Raw genomic sequence first — 13613 nt, 5'->3', positions numbered from 1 at the left:
GGCATTGCTCCAGGATATATGTGGTTGATATACTGGCATTGCTCCAGGATATATGTGGTTCATATACTGGCATTGTTCCAGGATATATGTGGTTGATATACTGGCATTGCTCCAGGATATATGTGGTTGATATACTGGCATTGCTCCAGGATATATGTGGTTGATATACTGGCATTGCTCCAGGATATATGTGGTTGATATACTGGCATTGCTCCAGGATATATGTGGTTGATATACTGGCATTTTTCCAGGATATATGTGGTTGATATACTGGCATTGCTCCAGGATATATGTGGTTGATATACTGGCATTTTTCCAGGATATATGTGGTTGATATACTGGCATTGTTCCAGGATATATGTGGTTGATATACTGGCATTGCTCCAGGATATATGTGGTTGATATACTGGCATTGCTCTAGGATATATGTGGTTGATATACTGGCATTGCTCCAGGATATATGTGGTTGATATACTGGCATTGCTCCAGGATATATGTGGTTGATATACTGGCATTGCTCTAGGATATATGTGGTTGATATACTGGCATTGCTCCAGGATATATGTGGTTGATATACTGGCATTGCTCTAGGATATATGTGGTTGATATACTGGCATTGCTCCAGGATATATGTGGTTGATATACTGGCATTGCTCCAGGATATATGTGGTTGATATACTGGCATTGCTCCAGGATATATGTGGTTGATATACTGGCATTGCTCCAGGATATATGTGGTTGATATACTGGCATTGCTCCAGGATATATGTGGTTGATATACTGGCATTGTTCCAGGATATATGTGGTTGATATACTGGCATTGTTCCAGGATATATGTGGTTGATATACTGGCATTGTTCCAGGATATATGTGGTTGATATACTGGCATTGTTCCAGGATATATGTGGTTGATATACTGGCATTGCTCCAGGATATATGTGGTTGATATACTGGCATTGTTCCAGGATATATGTGGTTGATATACTGGCATTGCTCCAGGATATATGTGGTTGATATACTGGCATTGTTCCAGGATTTGTGTCTATCCTATGCGGGTGATTATATGCATTTGGTCATCATGGGCTTTTATAAGGTGTAAGAATTTATGATTATATGGATCATTACTGATTAAACATAGGAGGAAAGCTTTTAGCATATTGAATCAGAACATAGCTTTCTCAGATAAAATTTAAAGGTCCACCTGTCCAACCATAGTTTAGAGTAATATTCTGTCCTTATATGGTAGGGCAAATTATCAGGGGAATTAAGGGATAGTCGTCGAGGAACGGGGGCGCCCAGTTAAGCTAAGGCGTCATACCCTCTGTTGGTAGTTAGGGGTTAGTGTACAATAGGGCAAGAGTATCTTTAATGTAAGATCCTAGATCCTGACCTCTGCCACCAATTGAATTTATATATCTTCCTAGAATACGGCTATTCTATCTTGGTTGTATATATACAGTGCCTACAAGTAGTCTTCAACCCCCTGCAGATTTAGCAGGTTTGATAAGATGCAAATAAGTTAAAGCCTGCAAACTTCAAACAAGAGCAGGATTTATTAACAGATGCATAAATCTTACAAACCAACAAGTTATGTTGCTCAGTTAAATTTTAATAAATTTTCAACCTAAAAGTGCGGTCAATTATTATTCAACCCCTAGGGTTAATATTTTGTGGAATAACCCTTGTTTGCAATTACAGCTAATAATCGTCTTTTATAAGACCTGGTCAGGCCGGCACAGGTCTCTGGAGTTATCTTGGCCCACTCCTCCATGCAGATCTTCTCCAAGTTATCTAGGTTCTTTGGGTGTCTCATGTGGACTTTAATCTTGAGCTCCTTCCACAAGTTTTCAATTGGGTTAAGGTCAGGATACTGACTAGGCCACTGCAACACCTTGATTTTTTCCCTCTTGAACAGGCCTTGGTTTTCTTGGCTGTGTGCTTTGGGTCGTTGTCTTGTTGGAAGATGAAATGACGACCCATCTTAAGATCCTTGATGGAGGAGCGGAGGTTCTTGGCGAAAATCTCCAGGTAGGCCGTGCTATCCATCTTCCCATGGATGCGGACCAGATGGCCAGGCCCCTTGGCTGAGAAACAGCCCTACAGCATGATGCTGCCACCACCATGCTTGACTGTAGGGATGGTATTCTTGGGGTCATATGCAGTGCCATCCAGTCTCCAAACGTCACGTGTGTGGTTGGCACCAAAGATCTCGATCTTGGTCTCATCAGACCAGAGAACCTTGAACCAGTCTGTCTCAGAGTCCTCCAAGTGATCATGAGCAAACTGTAGACGAGCCTTGACATGACGCTTTGAAAGTAAAGGTACCTTACGAGCTCGTCTGGAACGGAGACCATTGCGGTGGAGTACGTTACTTATGGGATTGACTGAAACTAATGTCCCCACTGCCATGAGATCTTCCCGGAGCTCCTTCCTTCTTGTCCTTGGGTTAACCTTGACTCTTCGGACAAGCCTGGCCTCGGCACGGGAGGAAACTTTCAAAGGCTGTCCAGGCCGTGGAAGGCTAACAGTAGTTCCATAAGCCTTCCACTTCCGGATGATGCTCCCAACAGTGGAGACAGGTAGGCCCAACTCCTTGGAAAGGGTTTTGTACCCCTTGCCAGCCTTGTGACCCTCCACGAACTTGTCTCTGATGGCCTTGGAATGCTCCTTTGTCTTTCTCATGTTGACCATGTATGAGTGCTGTTCACAAGTTTGGGGAGGGTCTTAATTAGTCAGAAAAGGTTGGAAAAAGAGATAATTAATCCAAACATGTGAAGCTCATTGTTGTTTGTGCCTGAAATACTTCTTAATACTTTAGGGGAACCAAACAGAATTCTGGTGGTTTGAGGGGTTGAATAATAAATGACCCTCTGAATAAACTTTTCACAATTTAAAAAAAAAAAAAAGAAATAACATTCTTGTTTGCTGCAGTGCATTTCACACTTCCAGGCTGATCTACAGTCCAAATGTCACAATGCCAAGTTAATTCCGAATGTGTAAACCTGCTAAATCTGCAGGGGGTTGAATACTACTTGTAGGCACTGTATTTATAAAATTCCCCATGATAATTATGTGTATGGGTGAATCACTTGGGAATTTTTAATATTTATGAAATAAAGAATAATTTTAAAGGGATTTGTTTGATATTCTGGTGGCTCTTGTAATCTGGTTTTCAATTGTTCTTGGGTGGTACCCTTGATTCAAAAAGGTCTTTCTGATGACCTCAAGGTGATTGTCTCTATCTGTAGTGTTGGAACATATCCGATTGTACCTGATGGCCTGACTGTACACTATAGAGTTTATGTGTTTTGGTTGAAAACTGTCCCATTTCAGATATGTTGGACGGTCAATTGGCTTCTGGTACAGGGAGGTCTCTATTTCATTGTTCCGTAGTTTAATAATGTTGTCCAAGAAGTTTATTTCAATGCAGGAGTAGTTGAGTGTTAGGTTGATCGTGGGATGAAACTGACTAAAGTGTTTATGGAAGGTCTTCAGCTGCTGCTCCGACTCTGTCCAGATGATTAAAATATCGTCGATGTAACGGTAGTAGGCCAGAGGCCTGATAGGACAAGAGGATAAAAAGTCACTCTCAAGCTTGGCCATGAAAAGATTTGCATATCGTGGTGCCATTTTGCTTCCCATTGCTGTTCCAGTCTTCTGAAGAAGACTCCGGTAATACAAACGTATGACGACCGGTGACACATTCAGAGCAGGAATAAAGGTGTCACATGGATTTATGTCTTTTTACATCAATTAAGAAATGTGATCCTCGGAGCATCTGGGGGCATCACAACTCTGGACCAGACCTCAATCAGAGAACAATAAAACTTTCCCCCTCCTTATTTATGAACAGCTGCAATAATTACTGCCACAACTGATTGTCCCCTTGCCATACTGATAGTTCTGCTTCACATAACGTGTCTTATTTACTGTACTATTCTAAGTCCTGTTGTGTATAAATATGTGACTCTTCAGATCTTGTGTTATACTGAGCCTGATGAAGAGACCTGAGTAGTCTTGAAAGCTGCTATTATCACCATCTTTTCAGTTAGCCATTAAAAGGCATCAACCAATGAGGACTTCAGTTCTTTAAAAACATTTTTTTTTATCTCTATGGCTGAGTCTAGAATGTACGGGCTCCTATCAGGTTAGTGGGCGTGACCAGCTTGGTTGGGGGCATGACAATGTCTCCCTGTCTACTGTAATCATGCAAGAGGGGCTTCTCCCCCCCTCCTGTGGCTTCGCCTCCCCTGCACCCTCCTCCTGTGGTTTTGCCCCCCTCCTGCACCCTCCACCTGTGGCTTCGCCCCCTGCACCCACCTCCTGTGGCTTCGCCCCCCCCTGCACCCCTCTCCTGTGGCTTCGCCCCCCCCCTGCACCCCTCTCCTGTGGCTTCGCCCCCCCCTGCACCCCTCTCCTGTGGCTTCGCCCCCCCCTGCACCCTCCCATTCTGTGGTTCATCCCCCCCCTGCACCCTTCCATCCTGTGGCTTCGCCCCCCCTGCACCCCTCTCCTGTGGCTTCGCCCCCCCCTGCACCCTCCCATCCTGTGGCTTTGCCCTCCCTCTCCTGTGGCTTCGCCCCCCCTGAACCCCTCTCCTGTGGCTTCGCCCCCCCTGCACCCTTCCATCCTGTAGCTTCGCACCCCCCTGCACCCTGACAAGTTACGTCATACTGGGCAGGAGCCCGTACGTTCTAGCATCTCCCTTATCTCTACTGGCTAACACGGTACAAAGATATATTTGACCTGTATCAAAACAATATGGAAATGAGCCGGTGATATATAGCGGGAAACTGGTCCTGAACTGGTTAAAGCTAAAAATAGCCAAGACATGAAGGGGTTAATAATAGTGATGACCCCAAAATAACAGAGACCCTGCACCTACCTCCACCTGCAGAGCCGCACACTAGATATATAATACCCTGCACCTACCTCCACCTGCAGAGCCGCACACTAGATATATAATACCCTGCACCTACCTCCACCTGCAGAGCCGCACACTAGATATATAATAACCTGCACCTACCTCCACCTGCAGAGCCGCACACTAGATATATAATAACCTGCACCTACCTCCACCTGCAGAGCCGCACACTAGATATATAATACCCTGCACCTACCTCCACCTGCAGAGCCGCACACTAGATATATAATACCCTGCACCTACCTCCACCTGCAGAGCCGCACACTAGATATATAATACCCTGCACCTACCTCCATCTGCAGAGCCGCACACTAGATATATAATACCCTGCACCTACCTCCACCTGCAGAGCCGCACACTAGATATATAATACCCTGCACCTACCTCCTCCTGCAGAGCCGCACACTAGATATATAATACCCTGCACCTACCTCCACCTGCAGAGCCGCACACTAGATATATAATACCCTGCACCTACCTCCACCTGCAGAGCCGCACACTAGATATATAATAACCTGCACCTACCTCCACCTGCAGAGCCGCAAACTAGATATATGGCTGCTCAGTGCTTACGAGCCCGGGGCCATCCCTACCTGTGGAGGGACTAACATCAGGCTGCTTAAATCCATCTGCCCCGGTACTCCTTACAGCAATGGCGGTACTCCCATTACCGCAACCCACAGGTGGCGTCACAAACTTTTTCCCTGTAAATACCCCCCTTTTTACGGAGCCAAGTGTCCGCCAAGCCGGGTCCGGGCCCCCTCAAGCCATCAGGATCCCGGATCCAAGCAGCCCGACCAACACCAGGGCGGTACATGTACGAGGTGTATGGAAGGGAGCCGTGTGTACGAGGTGTGCGGAGCGGAGCCGTGTATGTATGAGGTGTACGGAGTGGAGCTGTGTAGGGACTCTCCCAAAAAAGTTTGTAACTGCGCCATTGGGAACCATGGTCTTGGTATTCTTTCAAGGGCTCACAAAGTGGTTTAATGGAAGCTGTAGGCAGACAGGAGACTGAAAGCCGTGGACGGACATGTAGCAGATATCCTGGAAAACCAGGGACAAGTAGCAGAGACCCTACCAGTCGCGGTTAAAGTGCTGGTGGTGAGTGGGACACGGCCCCGCATTTTAACACTGACAATGCCATTCGGGGAGTGCAAGGCAGCTCGCATCTCCATGCCGGCACTGTCACTGTTAAAGTACTGGCAAGATGTGGGACACGGTCCTGAACTTTAGGCCAGAGTGCTTCAAGTCACCAGAGGTCATAACGTGGGAACCCGGGTATGACCGCTGATGAACTGTATGACGTCACTGTTCCCAGCCGGGTTCTTCTTGTCAGTGTTTTCCAGATCCTGGAGAGATCGGACATGTTTGCGGTCTCTCCAGGCTCAGATGTAGCAGAGTCAGGACCGTCATGGGACCTTGTGTGGATTACCTCGGACTTCTGTGTTATTGGGGTGAATGAAGTGGTGAAAGAGGGGGCTTTTTTTATATTTTATTCCAAATAAAGGATTTTTTGGTGTTTGTGTTTATTTTCTTTCACTTACAGATTAATGATGGGGGGGTGTCTCAGAGACACCTGCCATGATTAATATAGAACTTAGTGGCGGCTATGGGCTGCAATTAACTCCTTATTACCCCAATTGACACTGAATCAGGGTAATTGGGAAGAGCGAGGTAAAGCTCCGGGATTGTAACATCTAATGAATGCGGCAATTCTGGGCATCTGCTGGCTAATATTTTTAGGCTGGGGAGCTCCCAACCTGAGAATACCAACCCTCGGCTGAGGCTGTATCTTGGCTGGGTATCAAAATTGGGGAGGACCGCATGCCGTTTTTTTAACTATTTATTTTTTACTGTATGATATAGACCCGCCCACCGGTGGCTGTAATTGGTTGCAGTCAGACAGCTGTCACTCAGCTTGGGGGCGGGTCTGACTGTAACCAATCATGGCCACCGGTGTGCAGGAGGAGTGAACATGTAATGAGGCTAATGAGAGGCTAGGGAAGAAGAATGAGAGGCAGCGGGAGCAGCGTGACAGCCGCACCTGTGATCGGTGAGTATGAAGCGCTTGGAGAGAGACACTGGCAATGTACTGTGTACAAAATGGCAGCGGCCAGCCAATCACAGTAACGCCACAAACAAGACGGCTGCGGCATTACTGTGATTGGTTAAGAAGCCCAACATGTTTTGTGGCTGCAAATCAGGTGCCAAAAAGGCTGGGCGGGACATCCAAATATAGCGAGGCGAATACAGTATTACTTGCAGTCTAACGAATATCTCGAGTACCATACTATTCTGCTAATAGCGAATAGTAACGAATACAGTCGCCAATCACTAGTCTTAACAACGTCCTCATATCTAGACTGTAGTGTGATCCAATTCTCCCCTCACTATTTTTGTGCAAAATGCCTACAGCTCTGCCTCAACTCCAGAGGTTAATTGTTATGATCCGGAACCATGGAAGACTACCATAAATCATTGGTAAAAGGTGACAAGAGCATTGGCAACTAATCTGGCCGCCATCCCCTTATTAACCATCAACACTAGAAGTAGCCGAGGGGTGAACTAACATCCTGTGCACAGCGAACCCAGCCGGAGAACTAGCTATCCTAAAGGAAGGAAAGATGAATAACTCTCTGCCTCAGAAAATAGATTGCCAAAGAATAGCAAGCCCCCCACATTCAAAGACTGCGGTGATATAGGAAAACACAATACACAGATAGATGATAGTAGGGCCTCGCCTTGCTAATCCTGACTAAATAGGACAGGATAGGAAAGGGACTGATGGTGGCCAGAGAAAAACCCTGCAAAAATCCAAAAACTTGATAGTACAAAAAAGCCCTCAGATCGCTGGATCTGAACTCCGTCCTATACCAGGCGCTCTTGTCATACCAATGAACAGAAAGCAGGAACCATTACAAATTCAAGAAGCAACAAACACATGGACTAATAAGAGCAATACTCCAAACATAGCTGCAGGGAGCTTCCCAGCTAAGCAACTGAGAGGGAAGATCCCTGCATGCAAATAAACTGAAAACAACCACAGCAAATGACAAACTCAGATAAGAGCAAAAAGAACTAAACAAGAAATAAAGAGTCAAGCACTTATCTGGGGTAGATGTGGTCTGGAGCAGGATGAAGCAGGCTGGTGTACAAAAAGAACAACTGACATCCTGCATAGCCTGCTATCAGACCAGGGTTTAAATAGGCAGAGAGTTAGCAATGGAAACGCCCATTGCTCAACACACCTGGTCTCTGACCAAACCATTCCTGACCACAAGAGGGAGCCTCACAGCAGCAAAAGCATAACTGACATTCACAACAGTTCATAGTCAAAATCATCACATCTAGACAATAGAGAAAGACAGGCATGAAAAATATACTGTATATTTACAAGCATTTATTAACAAAACAACAAGTTTTGAAATGCAATTATATACAATGTGATATACTTAAGAGTTCCTGTCTCCAATCTGGGGCTTTTTAGTAAATAAAGCAGTGGGAAATCTGAGATTAGTGAATTATCTAAATATAATCCAGTATAAAAACATTTCACGAATGTTCCTAAAGGCTCTCAAAAAGGCTAACAGTGTGACAGCTAAAATAGAAAATGAATATTCACTTCTCCCCGTGCCATAATCCCGCCCCCCTCTAGGCAGTTAAGCCAGCGCCAACCAAGAGGTGGGCGGAATTATTAGCATGGGGAGCAGTGAATATTCATTCTCTTTAATATCAGGTACACATGATCACCCAGCCGCTGGCTTACTGCTGTGATTGGGCGATCATGTATATCTACTATTAGAGAATGAATATTCACTGCTCCCCAAGCCCATAATCCCAGGTGTGGGGAGCAGTGATGTCCGTGTGTAAGTGTACATGCTGAGATTATTTGCCAGCATCAGAAGAGAACACCGTGCACCAGGAGAGTGGAGGGATGGTGAGTATAATCATTTATTTTCTTATGTGTTCAGTGTGATGGGGAAATATATACCAGAATGGGCCCAAGATGACGGCCATATATACAAGGATCGGGACATATATTCTAGGACAAGGGCCATATATACCAGGATGGGGATCAAATATACCAGGATGGGATAAAGATGGTCAACAAATGTACCAGGATGAAAGACAAATACACGAAGATGGGAGACACGTATATCTGGAAGGGGCCCAGGATGGGGGACATCAGTACAGAATTGGGTCATTTTATCTCCATAACAATGTCAGAAGAAGATCCCCCCCCCCATAACAGTGCAGAATGATCACATTTTTTGTGTTATTTTTTTACATTATTCCTTCAAAATCTACGTGTGTCTTATGGTTCCGAAAATTACAATAAGTTTAAAGAGAAAGAAAATGGTTCTTTCCCTCACAAATTCTTACTTGAGCAATTGTAACAGAATTTTTTATAAACTCTTTGAATTATGGTACATCATGATGGCTTCTCCCGTGTGACTCATCTGACAACAGGACCTGATTAATCTTAAAAACATTTGGCAAATTCTGAAAGCAAGAATGGCTGCTCCGCTCTGTTGGTTTTCTAATGGTCGGCAAGATTTGATTTACCAGTTACACATTTCAATTATTCACAACATGAAAAAGGTTCCTTCCCTGTGTGGCTACTTCACATGTTTAACAAGATCTGATTTCTGAGAATTACATTTTCCACATTCAGAACATAAAAATGGTTTATTTTCTGTGATTTTTTTGATGGTAAACAAGACTTGATTTCCTAGTAAAACATTTACCACATTCTGAGCATGAAAATGGCTTCTCCCCTGTGTGATTTTTTTGATGGCAAACGAGACCTGATTTCCTAGCAAAACATTTACCACATTCTGGGCATAAAAATGGCTTCTTTCCTGTGTGAGATCTTTGATGCTTAACAAGATCTGATTTCCAAATAAAACATTTCCCACACTCTGAACATGAAAATTGCTTCTTCCCTGTGTGAGATCTTTGATGCTCAACAAGTGTTGATTTTCGAATAAAACAATTCCCACACTCTGAACATGAAAATGGCTTCTCCCCTGTGTGAATTCTCTGATGTCTAACAAGGTGTGATTTCTGAATAAAACATTTTTCACACTCTGAACATGAAAATGGCTTCTCCCCTGTGTGAGATCTATGATGCATAAAAAATTTTGATCTCTGAGTAAAACATTTCCCACACTCTGAACATGAAAACAGCTTCTCCCCTGTGTGAGATCTTTGATGCTGAACAAGTTCTGATTTCTGAATAAAACATTTCCCACACTCTGAACATGAAAATGGCTTCTCCCCTGTGTGAATTTTCTGATGTCTAAAAAGATGTGATTTCTGAATAAAACATTTCCCACAATCTTGACATGAAAATTGCTTCTTCCCAGTGTGATACCTTTGATGGTTAACAAGAATTGATTTTCGAGTAAAACATTTCTCACATTGGGGGCAAGAAAACGGCTTTTCATGTGTGTGAACTTTTTGATGGGTAAAAAGACTTGATTTCCTGGTAAAACATTTCCCACATTTTGAACACGAAAATGGTTTCTCCCTCGTAGGAGCCGTTTCATGTTCCACATCCCTTCTGTAACTTTTATTTTGCTTACAATTTTGTGATAAATCAGAAGTTTGGACTTGTTGGAAAAGATCAGATGATAGAGCTTTCCAAGGAAGGACTGGAGGTGTATCTGGGACAACAGCATGCTCTTCATATGTATCATGCGTGATACTTTGACCGTCTGTTATAAATTCTGAAGATATTAGATTTCCATCTGAACTCCCAATACAGTCATCTACTAAAAATAAACACAGTTATTTAATGATATTATTTTGAAAATACATTTTTTTTAAGCCATAATATCAGAAATTATATTAGGAAACAAATTATTCTAAATCTGTTGTCCAATTTCGACATCTAAAGGCCATTTTACACACAGCGACATCGCTAGCGATGTCACTGGTGAAAGCACCCGCCCCCGTGGGTTGTGCGTCACGGGCAAATCGCTGCCCGTGGCGCACAACATCGCTAACACCCGTCACACATACTTACCTGCCTAGCGACGTCGCTGTGGCCGGCAAACCGCCTCCTTTCTAAGGGGGCGGTTTGTGCGGTGTCACTAAGCGGCCGCCCAATAGAAGCGGAGGGGCGGAGATGAGCGGCCGTAACATCCCGCCCACCTCCTTCCTTCCTCATTGGCGGTGGCCGCAGGTACGATGTTGTTCCTCGTTCCTGCGGTGTCACACATAGCGATGTGTGCTGCCGCAAGAACGACGAACAACATTGCACCTGCAGCAGCAACGATATTTGAGATTAGAACAACGTGTCAACGATCAATGATATGGTGAGTATTTTTTGAACCTTAACGGTCGTTCCTGCGTTTCAGACTTCAACGATGTCGCCAACGAGGCCGGATGTGCGTCACGAATTCCGTGACCCCAACAACATCTCGTTAGCAATGTCGTTGCGTGTAAAGTGGCCTTAAGAGTTACATCTTTGTTAATTCAGAGGTTGATTGTCCTCCTCGTACCAGCAGTGGTTTGCCGTCCTTCAACAAAACCAAGCTGATCTTTATCACATCTGGGAGGAATATATTGAGCCTGTCAGCAATCATTTTTTAATAGATTTTTAATGTCAGTATTTATTAACCCCTTAACGACCGCGGGCAGGAATATTACGTCATAGGGTCATAATGTTACTGCCCGTGGTCTGTCGCCGGCAGCATGCAGAATCATTATCTGCTCGTGCCGTTTAACTTCTTAAATGGCGCTATCAATATGTGACAGCGCCATTATAATCGCGATTGCGGTAAACTTTTACTTACAGGCCGATACCGGAAGTCAAGTGATGTGATCACTCGGCCCGGAGCAGAGTGAAGCAGAAAGTGAGCGTATCTGCTGTTTACAGCTGTGTACAGCAGATAGGGCAGAGCAATCGGATTGCTGATCGCTATAGCCCCCTAGGAAGACTAGTAAAAGAAAATAAAAAAAAAAAGTTTTAAAAAATTAAAAAAAAAAAACCTAAAAGTTCAAATCACCCCCCTTTTGCCCCATTGAAAATTAAAGGGTTAAAAAAATAAAAAATATACACACATTTGGTATCACGGCGTTCAGAAACGCCCGATCTATCAAAATATAAAATCAATTAATCTGATCAGTAAACGGCGTAGCAGCAAAAAATTCCAAACGCCAAAATTACTTTTTTTGTCGGCACAACTTTTGCGCAAAATGCAATAACAGGCGATCAAAACATGGCATGTGCGCAAAAATGGTACAGTTAAAAACGTCAGCTCAAGATGCAAAAAATAAGCCATCACTGTGCCATAGATCCCGAGAAATGAGAACGCCTATCACATTCCGGTCACGGAATATGGCGTAAAATGTGCGCCACTTTTTTTCGGACAAACTTCTGATTTTTTTTAATCCCTTATATAAAAGTAAACCTATACATGTTTGGCGTCTACGAACTTGCACTGACCTGAGGCATCACACCCAGACATCAGTTTTACCATGTAGTGAACACAGTGAATAAAATATCTCAAAAACAATAGTGCGATCACACTTTTTTGCAATTATTCTGCATTTGGAATTTTTTTGCCGTTTTCCAGTACACTACATGGTAAAAAATATGGTTTCATTTAAAAGTACAGCTCGTTCCGCAAAAAATGAGCCCTCACATAATTATATTGACTGAAAAATAAAAAAAGTTACGTCTCTTAGAAGAAGAATGGCAAAAAACAAAAAGCGAAAAATCAGCCCGCCGTGAAGGGGTTAAAGAGATAGGCCTATAGTTGCCGACAGATTCATTGCAGTCTCCAGTTTTTGGTATTAGTATGATAGTTGCTCCCAACATCTTGGGTGAAAATGTGCCCGACAGGAAGGATTATTGAGAACTTTAGTTGGGTGGGGGGCTAAGAGGGAGGAAAAAGCTTTATAATAATCATTTGTGAATCCGTCAGGTCCTGGGGCTTTTCTTGATTTTTTTTTTAAGTTTTTAGAACAGATACAAAAAAAAGTACATGGATATGTCTCACAAGCTTGTTAACAATAACTGTAAACCAGAAATCAGTATACACATTATCCACTAATACACTGAAAACAGGGAATATGACAAGACGAACAATACAGTACTAGACAGGGAAACATAAGGGAGGGGGGATGGATTGGGGAGGGTGAGCATATCAGGCTTCCATCAAGGCCGTACTTCACTGTTATTCTTTGTTGGCCCAATAAGTATCCCAAAGTGACACAAACACTCTCAAAAAGATCTACTGTGTTATTTGACAGGGCAGATAAATACTCCATCCTTCTCACATCTTGGATCCGAGATTGGAGATCTGTAAGTGAGGGTGGATGGGCCAACCTCCAGTTACGGGCAATTAGACATCTAGCTGCTGTGGTCATGTGTAATAGTAACCGCTTCACTCTTTTCCCCAGCTGAGCAAGTGGTATATTTAATAAGTAGAATTTAGGATCCAGGGGAATCCGAAGGTTAGTTACTTCATAAATAAGAGATTGCACCAACCTCCAGAAACACTGGATATTGGGGCATACCCAGAATATGTGCGGTATGTCTCCTCCTGTGGCTCCACACCTCCAACAATTGTCAGGTATAGCTGGGTTTAGTTTATGTAGTAGTGATGGGGTGTGATACCAATACATAAGTAATTTATACTGATTTTCCTTATAAACATAGCACGAAGATGTCTTT

General features: G+C 43.7%; 1 protein-coding gene across 1 annotated transcript in view; it reads right to left on the bottom strand.

The window, feature by feature from the left end:
- Positions 1-13613, bottom strand: part of LOC142260748 (uncharacterized) — an 85390-nt gene that overhangs the window by 56606 nt on the left and 15171 nt on the right. The window contains 1 exon segment of the mRNA XM_075332072.1: positions 9626-10701. Within this exon segment, the coding sequence (XP_075188187.1) occupies positions 9626-10701 (1076 nt within the window).

Source organism: Anomaloglossus baeobatrachus, unplaced genomic scaffold (assembly GCF_048569485.1).
Source record: "Anomaloglossus baeobatrachus isolate aAnoBae1 unplaced genomic scaffold, aAnoBae1.hap1 Scaffold_177, whole genome shotgun sequence".
NCBI classification, from domain to species: Eukaryota; Metazoa; Chordata; class Amphibia; order Anura; family Aromobatidae; genus Anomaloglossus; species Anomaloglossus baeobatrachus.
Note: the sequence above shows the minus strand (reverse complement) of the source record. Positions and strands in the feature narration are given on the sequence as shown.